General features: G+C 40.7%; 1 protein-coding gene across 2 annotated transcripts in view; it reads left to right on the forward strand.

The window, feature by feature from the left end:
- The window catches only part of SH3D21 (SH3 domain containing 21), an 85,459-nt gene that overhangs the window by 31,345 nt on the left and 30,200 nt on the right, over positions 1-23,914 (forward strand). For both annotated transcript variants that reach the window (XM_075264540.1, XM_075264541.1), the window contains exons 2-7: positions 13,686-13,846; positions 15,577-15,643; positions 17,326-17,438; positions 18,013-18,103; positions 18,620-18,702; positions 19,786-19,822. In XM_075264540.1, the coding sequence (XP_075120641.1) occupies positions 13,686-13,846; positions 15,577-15,643; positions 17,326-17,438; positions 18,013-18,103; positions 18,620-18,702; positions 19,786-19,822 (552 nt within the window). The remainder of the gene's footprint in view (positions 1-13,685; positions 13,847-15,576; positions 15,644-17,325; positions 17,439-18,012; positions 18,104-18,619; positions 18,703-19,785; positions 19,823-23,914) is intronic.

Raw genomic sequence — 23,914 nt, forward strand, 5'->3', positions numbered from 1 at the left:
CACACACCAGAGGATTGGATATGAACATCTGCACACAGTTCCATACGCCGGAGGATTAGAAACACACGTCTGCACACTGTACCATATGCGTAGTATAATACATGCGTCTGCACACAGTTTCACACGCCGGAGGATTAGATACGCGCGTCTGCACACAGTACCATACGCCGGGGGATTGGATACATGCGTCTGCACACAATACCAAATGCCAGAGGATTGGATACAAGCATCTGCACACAGTTCCACACACCAGAGGATTAGATAAGCAGGTCTGCACACAGTACCACATGTCGTAGGATTAGATACGTGTGTCTGCTTGCAGATCCACACGCCAGAGGAATAAATACATGCATCTTCACACAGTTGTACACGCCATAGGATTAGATACACACATCTGCATACAGTACCACATGCTGTAGGATTAGACACTACACAGGGGAGGATTAAATACATACATCTGATCACAGTACCACACTTTGGAGGATTAGATACAGGCCTCTGCACACAGTACCACATGCCAGAGAATTAGATACGCATCTCAGCACACAGTTCCACATGGGGGAGGATTAGAAACGCGCATCTGCACACAGTACCACACGCTAGAGTCATTAGATACGCGCGTCTGCACACAGTTTCACTTACTGGAGGATTAGATACGCGCCTCTTCACACAATACCACACAGGGAGGATTAGATATGTGCATCTGCACAAAGTACCACACCAACAAGGATTGGATACTTGCATCTAAACAGGATTAGATACAGCTTTACTCCAGATATCCATAACAACTGATCACAGGTTTTTCACTGACATTCAAAATGAGATACACATAATCACATGACGCTTATGGACATACACACAAAACACATACAAAATACACCAGTGCAAAACTGGACAATTCTTATGGGGCCACTAAACAAACATAAAATGTAATATACCCGTGCGAAGGCGGGTCCTCCCTCTAGTTTCATATACATCTCTGGCTACTGACAGTTCCAGCTGTATTAAGGAGAGACATATTATAGATACCATCAGGGGTGAACTTAGCCTCTTTGCTACTTGAGGCGGAATATAGAAAGGCACCCCCATCAATCAGGTATTTATCCTCTGTCCTATAGATAGAGGCTTTTCAGAGCATTATTTCATTATGACCAGGGGTGTAACTACCAGGGTAACAGTGGTAGCAGCTGCCACAGGGCCCGGGACATTAGGGGCCTGGCGACAGCCGTTACCGCGGCTTTTTTGTTTTATTTTTAATAGGCCCTTACCGGCTGGAGCAACTCACAACGGTGTATGATAGTATGTGTAGAGGCCACTATGGGGCATAATTCTATGTGCAGGGGCCACTATGGGGCATAATGCTGTGTGCAGGGGCCACTATGGGGCATAATACTGTGTGCAGGGGCCACTATGGGGCATAATAGAGCGCGCAGGAATGCAGGGGGGGGGGGTCGGTTGGGGTCTTTGGCGTCAGTCATGGAGAGGCCCCATGTCAAAATTTCGCCACGGGACCCCGCCATTCCTAGTTACGCCACTGATTATGACATTAATATAAAATGATTACTTCAGCTGGTGATGAGTCAGGGGCCACAGATAGGGATCAAAATCCAAGAAGAAGGCAGTAGCCAGGCCAGCAGTGCTAAAATCCTGAGAGCAGGGACAGGGAGCCGTATGGTATAGCCTGGGAACAGAGGTCTAGCTAGGGGCTCAGCACAGGAGGGCAAACACGTCCAAATGGGTCCCCAATTTAGGTATAGCGATATTATCATTATACAGTGACCATATAGTGGTATATATTGTTTTGCACAAGGCTGTACATTTAGGTGAATACAGTGCAGTAACATTTAGTGACTTACAGATGACGTCTCTGACTAATCGTTCATATTTCCCGTCTCTTCCATCTGGACCACCATGGCCACTTATTCCAGACATCTTTGCAGCCACCCAACCCACATTGTCCTCACCTACATAAAGTCTCCATCCTTCTGCTATCCCAATTATAAAGTATATAATATAACCCCTCCATAATGATTAATACCCTCAAGTGCATCTTTAAATTAAAGGCAATTCTCTTACCTTTAGCCAGCTTCTACCTGAACTCTGAGAGATAGCAACCTGGTAGTCTCACTGAGGCATAGACCACATCCCTGTACCAAAGGGTGAAAACTGGGGAGTCTATCTAGTTAATGTCCTTGAGAGTGGTCCAGAGCCAAACCAGTTATATGGCACCATGGTTCTACATCCCACTGTTTGCTAATTGAATTGATCTTATCATCATTACTATACTCGCATAACATTTAGAAGTTTATTTTCAACAGAAAATGTATCATTTCTCACCAGTAAACATGTTTGAGCACAAACTCCTAATTTTTAATATATATACTGTACCATATATTGAAAAGTTCTGCAACTTTTTGGGTCATAATTCTGGTGTAATCTGTGACAAAAAACTGTCTATAATGCCTTATGCCACATGTATCAAGTGTTACAACATTTAGACTCTTTGAGGGCTTGTACAAAAAAGGTGCATGGCTTGACAGGAAAGAGGTGTGGCTTGACAGGAAAGGGGAGTGGCTTGACAGGAAAGGGGAGTGACTTGACATGAAATAGATGTGTATTCACAGAAAGTAGGCATTTCCTAAGTTGCATCACCATGCACCAAAAAACCCCCTCTGCACTGGATACAATGCCACCACAAGCTTTGTAGAGTTGTCCTTCCTCTTCTCCAGTAAATCTCAGCATTTGCCAGATCTGACACCTATCCTGACCCCAAGCAAAGTATATAGTACAGTCTGATAATTTTCAAAGGTCATTATAACTTTAATATATGGTCCCTTCATTCCTGACATAGTTAGGGTAGGCAGCAATTTACCTCCATAAATCATGCTTTCTGATGTCTTAATAACTTAGTAGATAATTAAAAGTGTCTTTCATGGCTGCACCTAAATTTCACTGTAAAGTCTTATTCACACAGTGCAATTACGTCGGTATGCCAGCTTGGACTGCATATCTATCCATTAATTTCAATGTATTTTTTCCAACATCCATTTTCTACCATGTACCGTAGTTCTGTGAATAAACAAATGGAAGCATGTTCCTTCTTTCACTGATGTGGCTAGATTATGGATGCATCACATCAATGCTATATAAGTCTGTCAAAAATAAAACCCAGCATCCATGTGTTGTTTGTTTTTCATAAACCCATACACATTGAAAAGTATAAGAAATGATTAAAAAACGGATGTAAAAAATGAATCAACCATAAAATACATATGACCTACAAAGTAGCAAGGTGAAGTGTCGTCCATGATTATCACAGGCATCACATGTCTGCAAAATGTGAATAAGATCTAAGTAATCCTATCCTGAGAAATATAGTTATGTCTGCACATATAGGAGTTTAGCTAGACCCAGTCATTCGCTTATTCTTGACCTGAAAAACTAAACAAAGAAACCAAGACCTCTACATTGCCTTGTAAAAGTATTCAGACCCCTTGAACTGTTAACATTTTGTCAACTTACAGCCACAAACCTAAATGTATTTTATTGAGAGTTTAAGTAATAGACCAACACAAAGTAGCAGATAATTGTGAAGTGGAAGGAAAATGATACCTGGTTATCATAATTTTAATCAAATAAAAATCTGAAAAGTGTGACGTGCAAAAGTACTCAGCCTATAGCAATACTTTGTAGAGCCGCCTTTCACTACAATTACAGCTGTAAGTCTTTTGGGGTATATCTCTACCAGCTTTGCACATCTAGAGACAGATTGTTCTTCTTTGCAAAATACAGTAGCTCAACCTCAGCCAGGTTGGATGGAGAATGTCTGTGAACAGCAATTTTCATGTCTTCCCACAGATACTCAATGGGTTTTAGGTCTGGGTCATTCTAACACATGAATATTCTTTAATCTAAACCTTTCCACTGTAGCTGTGGCTGTATACTTATGGTCATTGTCTTACTGGAAGGTGAATCTCCTTCCCAGTTTCAAGTCTTTTGCAGCCTTCAACAGGTTTTCTTCCAGGATTGCCCTGTATTTAGTTCCATCCATCTTCCCATCAACTCTGACCAGCTTCCCTGTCCCTGCTGAATAAAAGCGTCCCCACAGCATGATGCTACCACCACCATGTTTCACAGTGAGAGATGAGATGAGAGATGTTTCAGAGAGATGAGCACATGTTTGCTGTGTCCTCTATATGAATGGTGGTAAACAGCATATGGTGCTTCTTATTTCTTTCTTTCAACAATGGTTTTCTTCTTAACACTCTTCCATAAAGGCCAGATTTGTGGAGTGCATGACTTATAGTTGTCCTGTGGACAGATTCTCCCATCTGTACTGTGTATTTCTGCAGCTCCTCCAGAGTCACCATGGGTTTCCTGGCTGTTTCTCTGACCAGTCAGTGCTCTCCTTGCTCAATCTGTCAGTTTAGGTGGACGGCAAAAAGTGCCATTTGTGATGCTCAAAGCTTGGGATATGTTTTATAACCTAACCCTGCTTTAACCTTCTCCATAACTTTATCTGTGACTTGTCTGGTGAGTTCCTTGGCTTCATGATGCTGCTTGTTCACTAGTGTTCTCTAACAAACAACTGAGGCCTTCACAAAACAGATGTATTTATACTGAGACTAAATTACACACAACGGGACTCAATTAACTCATTAAGTGACTTCTGAAGGCAATTGATTGCAGTAGATTTTATTAAAGGGCATCAGAGTACAGGGGGATGAATACTTTTGCATGTGTCATTTTTCAGATTTTTTGAATAAAATTTTGAAAACCATGTATCATTTTCGTTGCACTTCACAATTATCTGCTACTTTGTGTTGGTCTATCACTTAAACTCTCAATAAAATATATCTAAGTTTGTGATTATAAGGTGCAGAACACGTGACATTTCAGTAACGGTGGAATTAGGGGATTAGTTTCATCTCTGCATAATATAAAGCAATTACAAAAACACTTAAGCAATTACACAGATATACAGCAATACACAGCACTTAGTACTGCATAGCTTGCAAATCAACTAGAGAATCATAGGAGTAGGGTAATTAAATCAAAGTCTGATTTAATCAATTACAGTAGATTAATGATAAAAATCACAGGTAGCAGTGAGGGAGAATATCTGTGCTGTGTGAGCCAGACTGCTGCGGTAATACAGAAGGGACAGTTAACCCCTTTCATTGCCAATAATCTGCCGTACTGCCACTAATGTTGCCTCTGCTGCCACTATTGCCACCACTCAGCCAGACATTTTATGGCCTGGTCCATCATATTAATCCATTCTTTAGTGCCTGTCACTCATGCTGCTACCACTCAGCAAGACATATATAATTGCTGTTTGTCTAAAAAATAATAGACAAGCATCTTTCCCTCTCAATAAAGGGTCATTTTTGGAGCTTTTAAAATGTGTACAATAGAGGGACAGCGCAATGTATGGTTAAACTAAGAATTTACATCCAGTACTTACCCTTAGTTTTTCCATAGACTTAAATGTCACATTCATTTTGACATACAGTTAGGTCCAGAACTATTTGAACAGTGACACAAATTTTGGCATTTCAGCTGTTTACCAAAACCTGTTCAAGATACAGTAATATAATCAATATGGGCTTGAATTGCAGACTCTCAGGTTTAAATTAAGGGTATTCACATCCTAAATGGTGGAAGAGGGTTAATGAATCACAGCTCTGTAATATGTACAGTGCCTTGCGAACGTATTCAGCCCCCTTGAACTTTTCAACCTTTTGCCACATTTCAGGCTTCAAACATAACGATATTAAATTTAAATTTTTGGGGGAAGAATCAACAACAAGTGGGACACACTTGAGTTAATACTTTGTAGCTTTGTAGCCTTTTGCTGCGATTACAGCTGTAAAGTCGCTTGGGGTTTGTCTCTATCAGTTTTGCACATCAAGAGACTGAAATTCTTGCCCATTCTTCCTTGTAAAACAGCTGGAGCTCAGTGAGGTTGGATGGAGAGCATTTGTGAACAGCAGTTTTCAGCTCTTTCCACAGATTCTCGATTGGATTCAGGTCTGGACTTTGACTTGGCCATTCTAACACCTGGATACGTTTATTTGTGAACCATTCCATTGTAGATTTTGCTTTATGTTTTGGATTATTGTCTTGTTGGAAGATAAATCTCCCTCCCAGTCTCAGGTCTTTTGCAGACTCCAACAGGTTTTCTTCCAGAATGGTCCTGTATTTGGCTCCATCCATCTTCCCATCAATTTTAACCATCTTCCCTGTCCCTGCTAAAGAAAAGCAGGCCCAAACCATGATGCTGCCACCACCATGTTTGACAGTGGGGATGGTGTGTTCAGGGTGATGAGCTGTGTTGCTTTTACGCCAAACATATTTTGCATTGTAGCCAAAAAGTTCAATTTTGGTTTCATCTGACCAGAGCACCTTCTTCCATATGTTTGGAGTGTCTCCCAGGTGGCTTGTGGCAAACTTTAAATGAGAGTTTTTATGGATATCTTTGAGAAATGGCTTTCTTCTTGCCACTCTTCTATAAAGGCCAGATTTGTGCAGTGTATGACTGATTGTTGTCCTATGGACAGACTCTCCCACCTCCGCATCTCTGATCAGTCTTCTCCTTGTTCGAGATGAAGTTTAGAGGGACAGCCAGGTTTTGGTAGATTTGCAGTGGTCTGATACTCCTTCCATTTCAATATGATTACTTGCACAATGCTCCTTGGGATGTTTAAAGCTTGGGAAATCTTTTCATATCCAAATCTGGCTTTAAACTTCTCCACAACAGTGTCTCGGATCTGCCTGGTGTGTTCCTTGGTCTTCATGATGCTCTCTGCACTTTAAACAGAACCCTGAGACTATCACAGAGAAGGTGCATTTATACGGAGACTTGATTACACACAGGTGGATTCTATTTATCATCATCAGTCATTTAGGACAACATTGGATCATTCAGAGATCCTCACTGAACTTCTGGAGTGAGTTTGCTGCACTGAATGTAAAGGGGCCGAATAATTTTGCATGCCCCACTTTTCAGTTTTTATTTGTTAAAGTTTAAAATATCCAATAAATTTATTTCCACTTTACAATTGTGTCCTACTTGTTGTTGATTCCCCCCAAAAAATTAAAATTTGACATTTTATGTTTGAAGCCTGAAATGTGGCAAAAGGTTGAAAAGTTCAAGGGGGCCGAATACTTTCGCAAGGCACTGTAGCAATCATCTCAATAGCTATCAAATGGGCTATTGCCTTTTTAATCCATCATTAATTAAGCAGGTAAAAGTTCAGGAGTTAATTCCAGGTGTGGTATTTGCATTTGGAAGCTGTTGCTGTGAACCCACAACATGCAGTGAAAGGAGCTCTGAATGTAAGGGAAACAGACCATCTTTAGGATGAGAAAAAGAAAAAACCATCAAAGAGATAGTGGAAATGTGGGAGTAGCCAAATCAGCAGTTTGGTGCATTCTTGTTAAAAAAAAAAAAAAGGCACTGATGGGCTCATGAACCCAAAAAGGCCTAGATGTCCACAAAAGATAACAGTAGTGGATGATCGTGGAATCCTATCCATGGTGAAAACCTTCATCCACCCAAGAGAAGAACACTCTAGGAAGTAGGTGCATCAGTATATAAGTCTACCATATAGAAAGGCCAACTCTGTTCTGGAACATCCTACTTTGGACAGATGAAAATAAAGTGAACCTCAACCAGAATGATTGGAAGAAGAAAGTATGATCAAGGCTTGGAAAGGCTCATGATCCAAAGCACTCCACATGTTCTGTAAAATATGGTGAAGGCAGTATGATGGCATGGGTTTGCATGTCTTCCAATGGCACTGGGACACTAGTGTTTATTGACGATGTGACAGAAAGCAGAAGCACCCAAAATTAAGTCTGAAGTGTACAGGGCTATATACTTTATGCTCAGTTGCAACCAAATTCAGCAAGGTTGATTGGATGTTACTTAACAGTACAAATAGACAATGACCAAAAACATACTGCAAAAGCAACCTATGAGTTTTGGAAGGCAAAGAAGTGGAATATTCTACAATGGCTGAGTCAATAATCAGACCTTAATCAGATTGAGTTTGTCGTTCACTTGCTTAAGACAAAACTTAATGCAAAAAGACTCACAAACAAGCAATAACTGAAGGCAGCTGCAGTAAGGGCCTGGCATGGCATCACAAAGGAGGAAACCCAGCATTTACTCATATCCATGTGTTCCAGACTTCAGACAGTCATTGCCTGCAAAGGATTCTCTGCCAAGTATTAAAAATGATCATTTTATTTGTGTTAATGTTAATTGTCCAATTACTCTTGAGCTCCTGAAATTGACAAGGCTTTATAGAAAAATGGTTGCAATTCCTAAACGTTTCACAGGATATTTTTGTTCAACTGCCTTGCACTAAACCTGAAAGTATAGACTTCAACTGGATCACAGTTGTTTCATTTGAAATCCAATGTGGTGGCCGCAGAGCCTGAATCATGAAGATTATGTAACTGTCCAAATATTTCAGGACTTAACTGTAACTTAACTTTGGCTGTGTTTGCCTTAAGCTAAGTTCACATGTGTTTTAGTGTTCCGGCTCTCTGTTGTTTGGGTTTGCTGGGGAATGGTGCAGATGTGAACCTTGCATTAACAAGTTAGAAACTGGATAGATAGACCTCTAGGAGTTTTAAAGAAATCTAAACTATGGTTCGTACTGAACATGTTTAACCTGAAACAAATATTGGTACCAAAACAAATCAAATTCTTGAGAGGTAAACCCATCTCAACCAAAAATACATGACCTAATTGCCAAAATTGAAATATAGGTCATAAGCAGTATCTGTCATAGAATGATATATTGTCTCACTAACCTACAGTATATATGGGATATCAGTGGGTCCCAGGCAGTCACCATAGCACTAGTCACTCAAGTAATACCTGATGTCATATTCCCTTGGAACACAGATACAGCTGTAACTTTACCGGGGAACATAAACACATGCGCCCGTCACAAAAAGGCTGGAAGCTCTTTTCGTAATTTCATAATTCCAGGCACTTATTCTCAATAACCAGTAATGACCTGGCATATTTTATCTATATATATATATATATACCGTATTTTCCGGACTATAAGGCGCACATAAAATCCTACGATTTCCTCAGAAATCGAAAGTGCGCCTTATAGTCAGGTGCACCTTATATGTGGATGGAAGCGGCGGCACGCGAGGAGTTAAGCGGCAGCCGCCGGCATACATTGCAATGCCGCCGGCTTCCATACATTGCAATGGGAGCGTGCTATTCGAATAGTATTCGCTCATCTCTAACTTCAATTGTAAGAAGTTAGAGATGAGTGAATACTATTCGAATAGCACGCTCCCATTGCAATGTATGGAGGCGGCACGCAGACTTTGCCAGCGGCCGCTTAACTCCTCGCGTGCCGAGCGTTTCCATTCATTTCAATGGAAGCGTGCCATTGAAATGAATAGAAGCGGCTGGCACGCAGGGGTTAAGCGGCCGCCGGCAAAGTCTGCGTGCCGCCGCTTTGAATCACATATAAGGCGCACCGGACAGCGCTGCGCCTTATAGTCCGGTGCACCTTATAGTCCGCAAAATACGATATATATATATATATATATATATATATATATATATATATATATATAATTTATTCCATTTTATTTCTGTTCCCCATGGATGGCCAAATGACTGGACCAATCTGTAGCAAATTTGGCACAGGGGTAAATCAGACACTTGTGAAGATTTTAGGCAAGATTTTAATTATACTATTTTGGGGAATGTCTATAGTTTTGATAGCTTTTTATTAAATTTTTTATTAGAGATGAAACAGCAAAAAAGTGGCACTTTGGTTCTTTTGGTTTTCTTTCCTCTGCTACAGCATTCACTGTATGGTATACCATATGCTGTATTTTTAAAAGGGTGTAGACTGTGCATTTTTGGACACAGGGATACATAATATGAATGTGTTTAAAAAATTTTATAAAAAAAAAATCTTTTGTGTGTGTTCTAGGGAAAGGGGGGTAATTTTAATTTATATTTTTATTTATTTTTTATTATGGTAATTATTAGACCCCATGGGGTCGGATCACTAATGTAATGCATTACTATGCACTGCAAATCACTGGCATTTGTATTACAGGCTACAGGTTTGACCAATGTGTTTCAGAGGTTAATACCTGCGATCAGTGCGAGCACTGATTGTGAACATTAGAGCAGGGTCTCCGCTGTATAATATAATGGAGACCCAGTGACTATGGAAGCCACTCAGCTCTTAAATAGCTGCCATAGTTAAATACCCAACATCCGCTGTACTAGTAAAGCGGATGTTGGAAATGAGTTAAAAGGCATCCCAACAAAAATCAAATAAAACAGGCATATGAAATCAGTCCTGAAAGATTCACTGTATTTAGTCGAAAAATCCATCTAGTCTCATGCAGTAATATTTTCTAGTAGAAAATCCCCTTTTCACATATGGCTTCACATCCTCAATTTTCTGAAAAGAGATCTTATTGGAATCACCTCCCTGGCATTTAAGTACATACGAAACAACAGGGTTATCCTCTTTGTGCAATATCACAAATATGATCTCTTATTCACCTGCAGGACTCCCATACGGTTTTACCCATATATTGGAGTCCATGGGCTAAATTCCTCCAACTGAAGCCTCTTTCTTTTTAATCTTATTTTCCGGGACAAAACTGAATTGAGTCATATTATCATACACATGGCAAATGCTACAATGACATGTCTCAAAACAATGAATGTAGTGTGACCAGTTGTTTTGACATGAGATAAAGAGCCATTTATCATTCACTTCCAGCAGAAACATATATATTTAAAGACTCATCATTTTATGACTTCCTCAAGTGATAAATGTAAAATTATAATGGTGATCTAAGTATATGTATAATTGTAATGATGACACACAAGTGCATTTTGTAAGATTCACTAAACAGATCTGGAGAAGGCTCTTTAGGTTGTATTATTGGTGTCCCATTGTGAATTATGAGTAATGAATTCTGTCAGGAAAGATTAAGCACCTTCTTAAAATTTCTTCCTTGTAAAAAATGTTGGGCTTTAAGGCTCCGACCAAAATTTTAAAATCTGATATCTATCACTTTATTTGAAAATAACTTCATAATGCATTTACCTATCCAAGTGGTTCTGAGGCTGTCTTGTTCTGACACACTAACTTTATGCGGGTGCTAAATTTTGTTCAGTGCACATTGCGTTGAATTATTTAAAAATGTAAATTGTATTAAAAAATATAAAATTAGTAATTTTGAAAGTTTCAGTTATATTAATATTTATCATGTGTCTCTTTTTTTGTTGGCATGATATCTATTTATATAGTAAGTTCATACATGTACTAGTAATATGGTGTCAGTAGTAAAGCTCCAGTTCCTAGTCCATTTGTGTTATTAGGACCAGGGTGCTGGTTAATCGCGGCACCTTCAGCACTTTCATAACATGGGTGTCTTCAAAGGGGTTGAAAAGAGTTCAGAGATGAGCAGGATTCTGGAGAACGTGCACTGGAGCTGCATAGTTTGGACCTTTGCATTCTGCCTGAGAGTGACAATTTACTTATCACTGCTGTGTTTCCAGTGACTGGTAGAACGGCACTTGGTATAGACAGGAAGGTCTATGGCTGCCTTCACATGATGTAAACGCAAGCTGATTTTATCAAAATACACGTGTAAAAAATGGCATTGAAGTCAACGGGAGTCTGATTTTTACACGTGTATTTTGACAAAATCAGTTCGCGTTTACATTGTGTGAAGGCAGCCTATGTCTGTTAGTTACAGCTCAGCTGGGCAGGTTTTCTTTATTACCTAAAGCGGAGACCGCGTCAAAATCCTGCCGCCTCCCTTTGAAATCAATGGGAGTCGGTCATTTTTTTTTTTTTTTAAATGTAGATTGTGAGCCCCATATAGGGATCACAATGTACATTTTTTTTTTCCTATCAGTATGTCTTTGTAGAATGGGAGGAAATCAATGCAAGCACAGGGAGAACATACAAATTCCTTGCAGATGTTGTTCCTGGCGGGATTTGGACCCAGGACTCCAGCGCTGCAAGTTACTATTCTTTTAAAGAAGACCTTTCATGTCCTCGGGCACAGGCGGTTTTATATACCGCTAGAAAGCCAACAGTACACTGAATTCAGCACACTGTCGGCTTTCCCGTTATGTGCTCCAGGGAAAAAGATATCAGTGCAATTATCAATAGCTCTTGACCATCAGAAGGGCGTTCCTGATAGTATACCTGGGATCCTCCTCCTGACAATACTGTCTGTAGCGCTATACTGTCAGAGGAGGCGTTCCTTACCACCCAGCCATGACGCTGAATAGTGAGGAACGCCCCCTCCCCCTCCTGATGGTACTTGTCTATAGATTAGTACTGGGGGAGGGGGGGAAGTTCCTCATCTCTCAGTGTCATGGCTGGGCAGTAAGGAACATCCCCCCTGACAGTATAGTTTTACGGACAGTTAAACAAATGCATACTGTCAGACATTGCTGTCTTTCAGATGTGAACTTGTAAAGTCAGAATCTACATGTAGAACAAGATGCTTACACTGTACACCTTCATGTAGTAGACAACCCTGTTATACATGTTATAGCTCAAAAATATTTATCCTCGGTCTATAGAATAGAGGATAAATATCTGATTGGGAGAGTCTCACCATTCAGACCCCAAACGACCCACAGGCTGTGTGAACTTGACTGGTGGTGGACACTGCTCTCATGTGCTTCAATGTAAGGGTAAGTTCACACAGAGATTTTTGGTCAGGATTTTGAGGCCATAAAAGACTGTTCCGGCTCCTGGAAAAAGAACCGAGGTGCTCATTCTTCAGACCATTTCACCTTGTGAATTGGCCTGAAGACACACCCTCCTCTGGACTAGGCTCATTTATTGGGCCTAATCCAGAGTGCAGTGCACCAGCTTTCAGTTGCGGCTACCTGTATTTTGGTCCGGAACCTGGTTCTGGACCAAAAAAACTCAGTCTGAACTTACACTAAGAACCAGAGACTGCCAAAGTAAAGCACTCAGCTTCCTCCAGCACTGCCATTCACTTCAATGGGAGTGCCGGAGAGAGCTGAATTGCAGTACTTGGCTGCCTCCAGTGCTCCCATTGAAGTGAATTGGAGCACCATCCATTACCAGTCATGCCCATATTCAGGCTAGATGAGCTCAGGTTAAATGCACAATGGGAGTAAGGACCCCCACATGCCTTCATGAGAAAATAGTCAGGAAAGATATACTATTGGCAAGTAAAGTGACCTTCCAAATTCAGATATTACGCAATTCATGTCTTATGCTCTATGCTACAAAGCAACACTCTAAACACTTATGTTCTAGCTTACCCCATACCAAAAATAAAACACCCTATTCTCCTGTTTTACTTTGAGACAATTTATCTACCCTCCTGGTAGTCTCCAGTCTTTTCGCTAATATTGCACTGTTTAAGGGCATTCATCTAGTTAAAACTCCCAATAGGATCAGCCATAGGTCAGGTTAACTAACGGGGCTGAGGTCTCTTGTTCTATACAAACTGCAAAAGCATAAGCCCTAATGGCTCTAGTTACCGCACCGCTTTCCAGGGACATGCTTGTGAATTATACAAGATGAGATATAGTATATGCAGGAGTTTGAGAAAGTCTGTGACTTGCTGTACTACTAATGTTTGTTATTGTTCTCTTTTCCTTGTAGGTGATGTGTTGGCCCTTGTGGACTTCAAGGGGCAGCTTGAAGATGAGTTAACCTTCAAAGCTGGGGAAGTAATAAAAAATGTTAAGAAATCAGATGAAGAGGGATGGCTCGAAGGAGAGATGAATGGAAAGAGAGGATTATTTCCTCAAAGTTTTGCCAAGGTATAGAAATTTTACCACGAGGTTACCACTAGTTCTAAATGGCCTCTTTCATTTGGTATTTCCTTAGCTTGGGATGGCTGTATAAAGGAACTCACTGATTAAGATGAGATATTATATATATATATATATATATATATATATATATATATAGTAACGGGATTAGTTCAGAGATCGTCGTCTCCTCAGTTACACAAACTCTTTTTGGCACAAAAATGAAAGTCCAATCCAGCAGAATATGGTGCAACTGACCGCAACCAGATTTATTAGGAATTTTCCAGGCAAAAACAAAACAAACAATACAAAATAAAATCCTAGCCGTCCAGCTTCTACCTTCAACAACAGGTATCCTAACTATGAGAGCTGGGCCTTCTGCACAGCTCCCGGAACACAAAATACAGCAGTATTATTCGCAAGAGGTTTTCCAGGAGCAGAGAGAGCTGTATACCTGTGGGTTTTCTGCCCTCTTATACACAGTTCAGGAACACGGGAATTAACCCAACACATCTTAAAACCTGAAGTGGCTGAATGGAGTAGAGACACCCCCAATTCTACTATCTCCAGCAACCAGACCTTTTACCAGGGTTTTGGTAAAACCCTCCAGTGCAAATGATTGGGCCTAAACAGGACCATGTCTTGAGCCGCGGAAATCCACAGCAAGACAGGGCATGCCGCTTCTCTTTTCCGCTACTAGCTAGCGGAAAAAAAAGCGAGTGACTACCGTTGAAGTCAATGGAAGCCTTTTTAGCAGGCAGATTTTGAGGCAGATTCTGCGTCAAAATCTGCCTGCAAAAAACTCTGTGTGAACATACCCTAACTTCTAATGTTTATTAGGGTATGTTCACATGGAGTTTTTTGCAGGCAGATTTTGACACAGAATCCGCCTCAAAATCTGCCTGCAAAAATGGCTCCCTTTCAATGGGAGCCGCTCGCTTTTTATTTTCCGCTAGCTAGTTACGTTCCACGAGAGAAGAGATATCGGTGCATTTACCGATAGCTCTTCACTGTCAGAAGCGTGTTCCTGACAGTCTCGCTGGGAATTCCCCTCCTGATAGTAGTGTCCGTAACCCTATACTGTCAGAGGGGGCTTCCTCAACGTTCAGTGTCATGGCTGGGCAGTATAGGGTTACAGACACTACTAGCAAGAGGGGCATTCCCAGTTAGACTGTCAGGAATGCTCTTCTGACGATGAAGAGCTATCGGTAACGGCACAGATACCTATTCACCCGGGACATAGCGGTATATAAAACTGTATGTGCCCAAGGACATGAAAGGTCCTCTTTAAGGAGACATTGTGTCCCTTCTGATAATGATAAATGGGATGTTATCACTGCCAGTGCAGCAAGGATTGGAAAGTCTGGTTCCTGATATAAAGATATCAATGACCTGAAGACTCAGATTATCATGTTATTGTACTTGGGTCTGAAACAAATACAGAATTATTCTTGTATTCCTGTGAATTATGGATTTATTTTGATTCTGTTTTATGTGAAACATCTTTGCTTTGAATGTTGATGTTGTAAACGGCTCTGCCAAAAATCTGTTAAGATGAGTTGTTGTTAGTTCTATCAAACAGGAAAAACACATTGTTTTACCACATATTGTTTCTACATGAGAAAGGATTTTTAGCAGAATAACATTAAAGCAACTCAAGACTGATTGTGTTATGTTGGTTGCACATAATACACAAAATACTTGCGCTCATTCCAAACTTTCTTGTATTTCTGCCACAGGAAATTCCTTCATTTTTTCTTAAAGATAACGGCCAGAGGTTTCCAAGATCCATCAGGAAAGTCGATGGTAAAAACATTATATGTTTAAACACATAGGGGCAGATTTATAAAGTGTCTAAAAGTCTTTGTTGGTCCAATCTCTGCGTAGTAGTTACTTCTTATTCTGCTATTAAAAATAAAAGCTGCACTGTACTTGGTTTCCATGGGCAACAATAAGCTTTTTTCCTAGACATTTTTACAAATGTTTCTCATTAGAGATGAGCGAGCAGGAATGAATGGGAGCGGCCGGCGCAGGGGGTTAAGTGGCAGGATGCCAGCCCCGGCTGTGTCCATTCATTCCTATGGGAGTGTGCTATTTGAAACTACCGTTTCGAATAGTACTCGCTTATCTCTATTCCTTATGAAGTTATTTAACAATCACCATACTATTTATTGGCATCCTTTAAGGGGCATTAACATGGAGCAATTAATATTTCTTCCATGAAGTCACAGATTTTTCATGGGAGTAAAAATTGTTATGTTCAAGTTAGCCAGACCGATCTGTGTTACTGTTTTAATATGCCCTTGTGACAAACTAAAGAGGACCTATCATGTCCTCATTGATGTGCGGTATTATATACTGCTAGAAAGCCGACAGTGCGCTGATTTGAACTGTTGGCTTTCCCGGGGTCTGTGTGTGCCCGATGCTGGAGATATTGGTGCCGTTAATTTCAGCTCTGATATCTCCCCACCATCAGAAGAGCAGGACTTACAGCCTAGCATCATCACTGGGCTGAGAGGAACAACCCCCCTGACAGTACTCTTACATAGACTTGTACTGCCAGAGAGGAATGGGGGCTCCTTACAGCTCAGCGATGATGATAGACCAAGACATACTATAACACACATAGGTGTCAGATATCAGCTTTACATAGAACTCTATGAAGAGGGGAGGGGGTGAGCAGGAGCTGAGTGAGAGAGAAGAAACAAAGACAGAGAGGGGCTACTGGAGCAAAAGAAGTATCTGTTACATTCCAAGTGCTTTGTTCACATCAATACAGGTCAACACTTCTTTATAATCCTATATAGTCCTATATGACCCTGCTGATACTTCTGAGGTGATAGCCATCCCAGCCACAAGTTGGGGAGGTCCCTATCATATCCTTATTCTTAAATGATCTCTTCAAGGCTTCATCAGTTTTCTGCTTCAAATGTGTGTTTCTGCTCCTATTAAAGGCACATTCATGACACAATTATTGGTTTAGGAGGCATTTTGGACTTGACAGACTCCTTTTAAGGCACAGTTTATGCTATCTTTGTAGCTTTCATTTAAAACAACAGTCTGAATCTGTTGCACGATAGACTCCACTGTCACCTGATAGACTCCACTGTCACCTGATAGACTCCACTGAAACATGGGTTGAAGCACTTTCTACTATTAAATCTTCTGAGACAGAGACTAAGAACATCAGATACAATCTAGCAATGCTCAGTGTATGATCCATGTTTTCCATCATATATAGCTCAAGTATCTCCACATCTTGAAAAATAACAATGTCACATTTGTGCAAGGTCCATACATAATGGTTTGCTGCATTCCCAGCTAAAATATGGATATTTTAAAGCCTATGTGAGAAATTAAAGTGACCCCCTTCTGTTACCAAATAGCCCCCAGACTTGGCAAAAGAAATATTAAAAGCTAACACCATTGGTAAGTCATTGCTAACAACATTTTACTTCTCTCTGACAGTAGTCTTCTTTATTATCTAGTTTGTCTTCCGAAGAAAAAACAGCGTTGGTGTCGGGCAGAATACACATACAACCCCAGTAAGCCAGATGAATTGGAACTCATTGCTGGAGAGGTTCTAGAAGTTATAGAGGAGGTGACATAATGTTCTTTATTTCATTTTATGCTCCTGCATATAGATTTAGGCCATAAATGTCTCAGACTTAGTTGTTTACACAAAGTACAGGGGAAACTTGTAAGATATCACAATATCAATCAGTGCATAATATATCACATACAAAATATTTTCTAATGTCTGTACAGAACTTCCTGACTACGCCACAAGTGATGTATCAGTCTACAAACCAATGAGAGATGACACAGATTATAGAAACATAATATACCACATCCAAAATATACTCACTACATAATACAGGAAATGATAGACTTTGAGATAGTTAAAATGTCAAATGCGATTGCTTGTTTCTAAAAAAAACATCTAACAAATTCCTCCTGAAGACATAAGGGGCCAGCTTTGCTGTTACCCAACAATTTTCTTGATTTAGAGGGAGGAATAAATTGAGAGTATGGCATTTTTGGATTTTTTCAACCAAATAACTTTCCCTCCGGTTGTACTCCAATGTACACATACAATGTTAATTCCAACTACGCGGTTGCTCTACTATCCACCTTTGCAATAAACATTTTGCATTTTCTGCTGGATTCCTTAGATTGAAGATGGTTGGTGGCTGGGCAAGAAAGGAGATTTGGTTGGAGCCTTTCCATCAAACTTTGTGCAAGAAATTTCTGAGCCTCCTCCAGGTATGACTAGTATGTAAATATAGCAATTATGTAAGATTTCCAACCAGACCCTTCAAATCCCTTAATATATCTTTGGAGCACTAAATATGCACTGGGTATAATAAAAAGGATATGACTGTATAGAAAATTTCTGAACAGAATCTTACAATCATATCATTGTAAATGTGTGCCTCGTTGTGCAAGCTGAACAGCATCCCATTGTTGAAGAACACGGTGATCTGCTGTAGTCTATGGTAAATCTTACAGCACCACCACAGGACAAATATAGATTTACATGGCCCCCTCTAAGATATATATGAAATACATGAGCATGCTGGGTCCCCCAGTGAAAAGAAGCCTTTTGCAGCTCTTCTATGGATTGTCTAATGGGTGGAGGTATGAGAGACCCTTCTGTAAATTCAGAATGACCTATTAGGGTATTTGAAAACAAGTTTCCTAAACCCAACAACTCCTGTAATGTTTTAAAACATTTATCAAACTTTATAGCTTACCGAGTTTGATATTTTTCTTGGGCAGATAAGGTGATGAATTTGAAGAAAAACAATAAGCAAAGACCAAAAATGATGGACATAAATTTTAACCCTTCTGAAGACAGCCAGGTAAGATGCTGAATTGCTGACTGTAGTTTTGCACACCGTAGAGTAGGCAGATTACAATACTGCTCTGTCTTGCATGCCACTTATAGTATAATTGTGAATAATTCACATATGTTTCAGTTAGATTCTAGGATAAATATGAGTAACCTTATTTCTCCTGTTCTGGCGATCACATGATCACTGCAGCAGCTTCTTAGAAGACTCAAATTAGCTGTTTGGTGAGTCTCAGGAGACTGGGGCTAATATATTAGCAACAGTTACAGGGGAGATCAGCAATAAATAACATGTTGTAGGCCGGGGAACCCATGGGCAGGAAGCACTGTGGGAAAAATCACAGTGTAACTACAAAGTGAATGGGATTTCATGCAAATTCCATGCCCACTATGCGTTTAAAACTGCAGCACGGACATGCTGCGATTTCCAAAACCGACACGGTTTTGGAAATTGCAGCATGTCAATTATATCTACAGAAACGCTGGCGGCTTTCCCAAAGATATAATTGTAAAGAAAGTCCACGGAGGAAAACTCCATGAACTTTCTGTTCAAAGCGCTGCGAGAACGCCCCGTGGCGCCTTAGCCGTAATGTGGAAATGCACCCAAGGGTCTCTTTATGATGATTAAAAATTCTGCCACTAGTCCACACTACAGCTTTTATCCCTTTCTAGTAATACAAAATTATATATCCCCTATATCAGAAGGAAAAAAACATTAATAAAGAGGAGAAACACTTTTAAGGCTCAGGCGCCACGGGATGTCCCGCAGCAATAAAGCGCTGTGGTAAAAACCACGGCGGCAACACATCATCATTATTATTATTATATCGCGGTTCTTCCCGAGCACTTTAAACAAAGTTCGCGGAGGTTTCCTCTGCAGACTTTCTGTTACAATTATACCTATGGGGAAACTGCTGGTGTTTCTGTAGGTATAATTGACATGCTGAAATTTCCGAAGCTGCACCAGCAAATCGCAGCGTTTCAGTTGCGTGGGGCCCCGGCCTTAAAGTGGCTCTTTGTGCGAAAAAGAAAAAAAAGTATGAAAGAAATATTTATGATTTTTCATATCTATTTTCTACATGTTATTTTTCAGGTGAAACAAGACAAGGCTGCAGTTAACAGTATAAAAGGTAAAACATTCTGTAAATGAATTATTAATGGCAAAAGAATCACAGAAAATATTTGAGGATCACTTCCCTTTTCCATATACAGATGTAGTAGAGTTAGCCTAAAATTCTGCAATTGCTGAAAGAGAAATCAAAAAAAGTCATTGCAGAAACATTTTTCAATGACTTTTCATTGTTTTTTTGTTGACTTCTGTAATGCAATATCATGCAGCATCAGTTTAACCGATTGCAGAAGTTTAGGTTAATTTGCTACAACTATATATAGTATTTTATTTAAAAAGCAAAGATTATCTAATTTATTTTTATTACTAAAAAAAGACACACATAATAGTGTATTGCCACAGATACGACTCCACTCTACTCTATGTAAAAGCAACCGGAGCAAGGTGGAGTTAATGAAGCTGAAGAAGCAGTAGCGGAGGCTGAGCAGAGACTTCTAGCACCCTACTGCTCTCTGTAAATCCAATAATTGAGGCTTTGGAGGACCCTCATCTGTATCAGTAGCAATGTATATCCACAAATTTAATCTCCCCATATAACCCCTTCAAGGATACAGAGATTTAAAATTTTTGCCTCACATTCCAGAAACCATAACTTTAAATTTATTTTTTTTAATGACCAGGATTAATTTTAATACATATAATTTAACAAAATGTGGTTGTGGTGGGAGTAGGAATGGGGAAAAAGTGCAAATCCCTCATCCGTTTTTTATTACAAATTCCAGTGTAATATTCACACTTGGCATGCTGGATCAGCTGGTTTGCTGAATCTGATGTAGCAGAACTGTCTAGGCAGAGTTCAATGACGCATTGCTGTTAGAAGGGGTATAAGGCTGAGTTCACACAGAGTTTTTGAGGATTTTGAGGCCGAATTCGCCAAAAAGACGGCATCCAGTTGCAGCTACCAGTATTTTGGACCGGAACCAGAGGTAGCCTCCGTCTCAGATTCCGGTCCAAAATTGACACCCTGTGTCAACTCAGCCGTAGGCTGAAGTCCTATGTTTTGGAATCAAAGCTTTTTTTATTGCAGTATTTTCTGTGGTTTTTTGAGCCAAAGGCAAGAATGGCAAAAAATGGAATGAGAAATAAATAGGAAGTACTTCTATCTTCTGCATTCCTGGCTTTGGCACAAAAAAACAGCAGTAAAATCTGCAAAAATAAAAAAAAGCTGTGTTTCTGCACTGCAGGGCCTCAATCTAAGGCTGGGTTCACACAGGGTTTTTTGGGCCGGATTTTGACACGGAATCCGCCTCAGAATCCGGCTCCAAAAAACGCCTCCCATTGACTTCAATAGAACCCATTCACTTCTTTTTTTCCCCGATGTCTGTGGAATGTGACATTAATGGAAATTGACTGTTCAAATACAGATAAAAAGATACATTACAAAGTAAGTCATTTCACACAATGGGACTGAGGGCCCTGCTCGCAAGAGCTTACAATCTATGAGGTAGGGGGGTGACACAAGAGGTAGCAGGGGCGGCATTGCTTATGCAGAGGTCAGACACTTTTGTAATAGAGGTGAATGTCATTACATAAACATAAGACTTTATGAGCCGTCGACAGTCGTGTCCTTTAACATGTGGATGGAGCTTGGACCTATAAAGTTATCCTGAGATGACATCATATCATGTGGGGAAGGACAGAGGAGGGTTAAGGGTTTACGTTAGACATTGTGATAGGCTTGTCTGAAAAGATGTGTCTTTAGTTTGCGTTTGAAACTGTAGAAGTTGGGATTTAATCTGATTGTCCGGGGTAGAGCATTCCAGAGAAGTGGTGCAGCTCGGGAGAAGTCTTGTATACGAGCGTGGGAGGTTCTGATAATAGAGGATGTAAGTGTTAGGTCATTGAGTGAACGGAGAGCACGGGTTGGGTGGTAGACAGAGATGAGGGAGGAAATGTAGGGAGGTGCGGCATTATGGAGAGCCTTGTAGATGAGGGTGATAACTTTATATTTTATTCTATATTGAATAGGCAGCCAATGTAGCAACTGGCACAGACCGGAGGCATCGCTGTAGCGTCTAGCCTGATAGATGAGCCTGGCCGTTGCATTCAGAATAGATTGTAGAGGGGAGAGTTTAGTGAGGGGAAGACCGATTAGTAAGGAGTTACAGTAGTCAAGGCGAGAATGAATCAGAGCAACAATAAGTGTCTTTAGTGTATCTCTGGTAAGGAAAGGGTGTATTCTGGAGATGTTTTTGAGGTGGAGGGGACATCAACAACCGAGTGATTCAACATGAGGGGTAAAGGAAAGGTCTGCGTCAAACATGACCCTGAGGCAGCGGGCCTGCTGCCTAGGAGTTATAGTAAGGCCTGAGACTACAATGGATATATCAGGGACAGATCTGTTAGATGGTGGAAACAGTAGTAGTTCAGTCTTGGAGAGATTTAGTTTCAGATAGAGTGAGGCCATGATATTAGAGACAGCAGAGAGACAGTCACTGGTGTTCTGTATGAGTGCAGGGGTGATGTCATGGGAAGTTGTGTATAATTGGGTGTCATCAGCATAAAGATGGTACCTGAAGCCAAATCTGGCAATGGTTTGTCCAATGGGGGCTGTGTAGAGAGAAAAGAGCAAGGGGCCTAGGACCGAGCCCTGAGGAACCCCAACAGCAAGGGAAAGCATATTGAGCTTCTGATGGATATTATACTGGAGGGAGGGGGGGGGGGGAGAAGGGCTCTTGGGAGTATATTATATATGTGCGGGGACACTCTGGAGCATTATACGGTGTGGGGCCATTGGGGAGAATATTCTACTGTGTGGGGCCACTGAGGAGCATTATACTGTGTGGCCTTCATTATTTACATCACACACCATCTGTTTTAGAGTAGCCATGTAATGTTATTCAAGGCTGTACTTACATCGCTCGTCACTATAAAACAGATACTGTGCAATGAAAAAAGTGAAGGGGTCAGGGGGCTTTCATAAGTACCACAGTCCATTGAAACAGCTGATCAGCTGGGGCCCTGGGTTTTGGACCCTCACTAATCTCTTAAAATGTTAGGACCCCTGCAGATCAGCTGTTTTCTAAAGCATGCAGCTTCCAGAATGGCTTACATATACTATCAGTGGACTATATTGTTTATGTATGCACTTATGTGATGGTTATGATATAATCAGGAATAAGTACTATCGGCTTCCTGTGATCACATGATCCCCTGTGGATTTATTTTCAAAGTCTGGGCTCAGCATTCTCTTTTGAAGTAGCAAAGGACAGAAACGATTTATGGCTTTAATAGATCTGTCACTAGCAGAAGTCACTGAGGCGTAAGAGAAGAGGGGTTGTATCAGGAACTCATTCCTGACAGTAGAAGTCTGTAAACTTAACTTTCACAACCGTGGATGAAACAGTTCATCCCTCAACTCATAAAAGGGAATAAACTATGTGGGACTTGTAAACAAAGGGGAGTCTGTTTCTGAAACAAGAGCCTAGCCCTAATGTTATAAATGCCTGCTAATACCAAAAAAACTGTCACAGCTCTGGAGCCAGCAGGATCCATCATTCTTCCAAGCTCCACGGAACCAGAATGACTATAGCTAAGGGCTCGTTCACATCTGCGCCCGGTCTCCGTTCTGCAGGTTTCCGTTTCCTGCACAAAACAGAGGCAGGATACGGAAACCTGCAGGACTCTTTCATACCCATTCATTTAAATGGGTTTGAAAGCTGTCCGGCCGTGAGCGGCAGTGAGCGTTTTATGCTCTCCGCTGCGAAATTGGGTTTTTTAATCCACAGAATCGGAAAACACTTACCGCTCATGGTCAGACACGGTCTGTGGATTCCGTCTTCTTGCATGCAGAAGACGGAAACCACAGAATGGAGACCCGAACGCAGGTGTGAACGCTTTCCGCATCAAAATCCGGTCCAAAAAATGCCCTGTGTAAACCCAGCCTCAAGGGGGAGTGATAACAAGAGAAACATAGAGCTGTGCGAGTCCTGACTTGTGTTATTTCATCATTTCACTAAAACAGTTCAGGGATTTGATCAAATCACTGACTTTCTTTAGGGAAATGACCCGACAGAGTTGTTATTTTAACATAAGCATTGAACCCCTTGGTATTCAATTTAATGGTCATCTATGTATGCTCTACGAACCCATT

The sequence above is a fragment of the Leptodactylus fuscus genome, chromosome 2 (assembly GCF_031893055.1).
Source record: "Leptodactylus fuscus isolate aLepFus1 chromosome 2, aLepFus1.hap2, whole genome shotgun sequence".
NCBI classification, from domain to species: Eukaryota; Metazoa; Chordata; class Amphibia; order Anura; family Leptodactylidae; genus Leptodactylus; species Leptodactylus fuscus.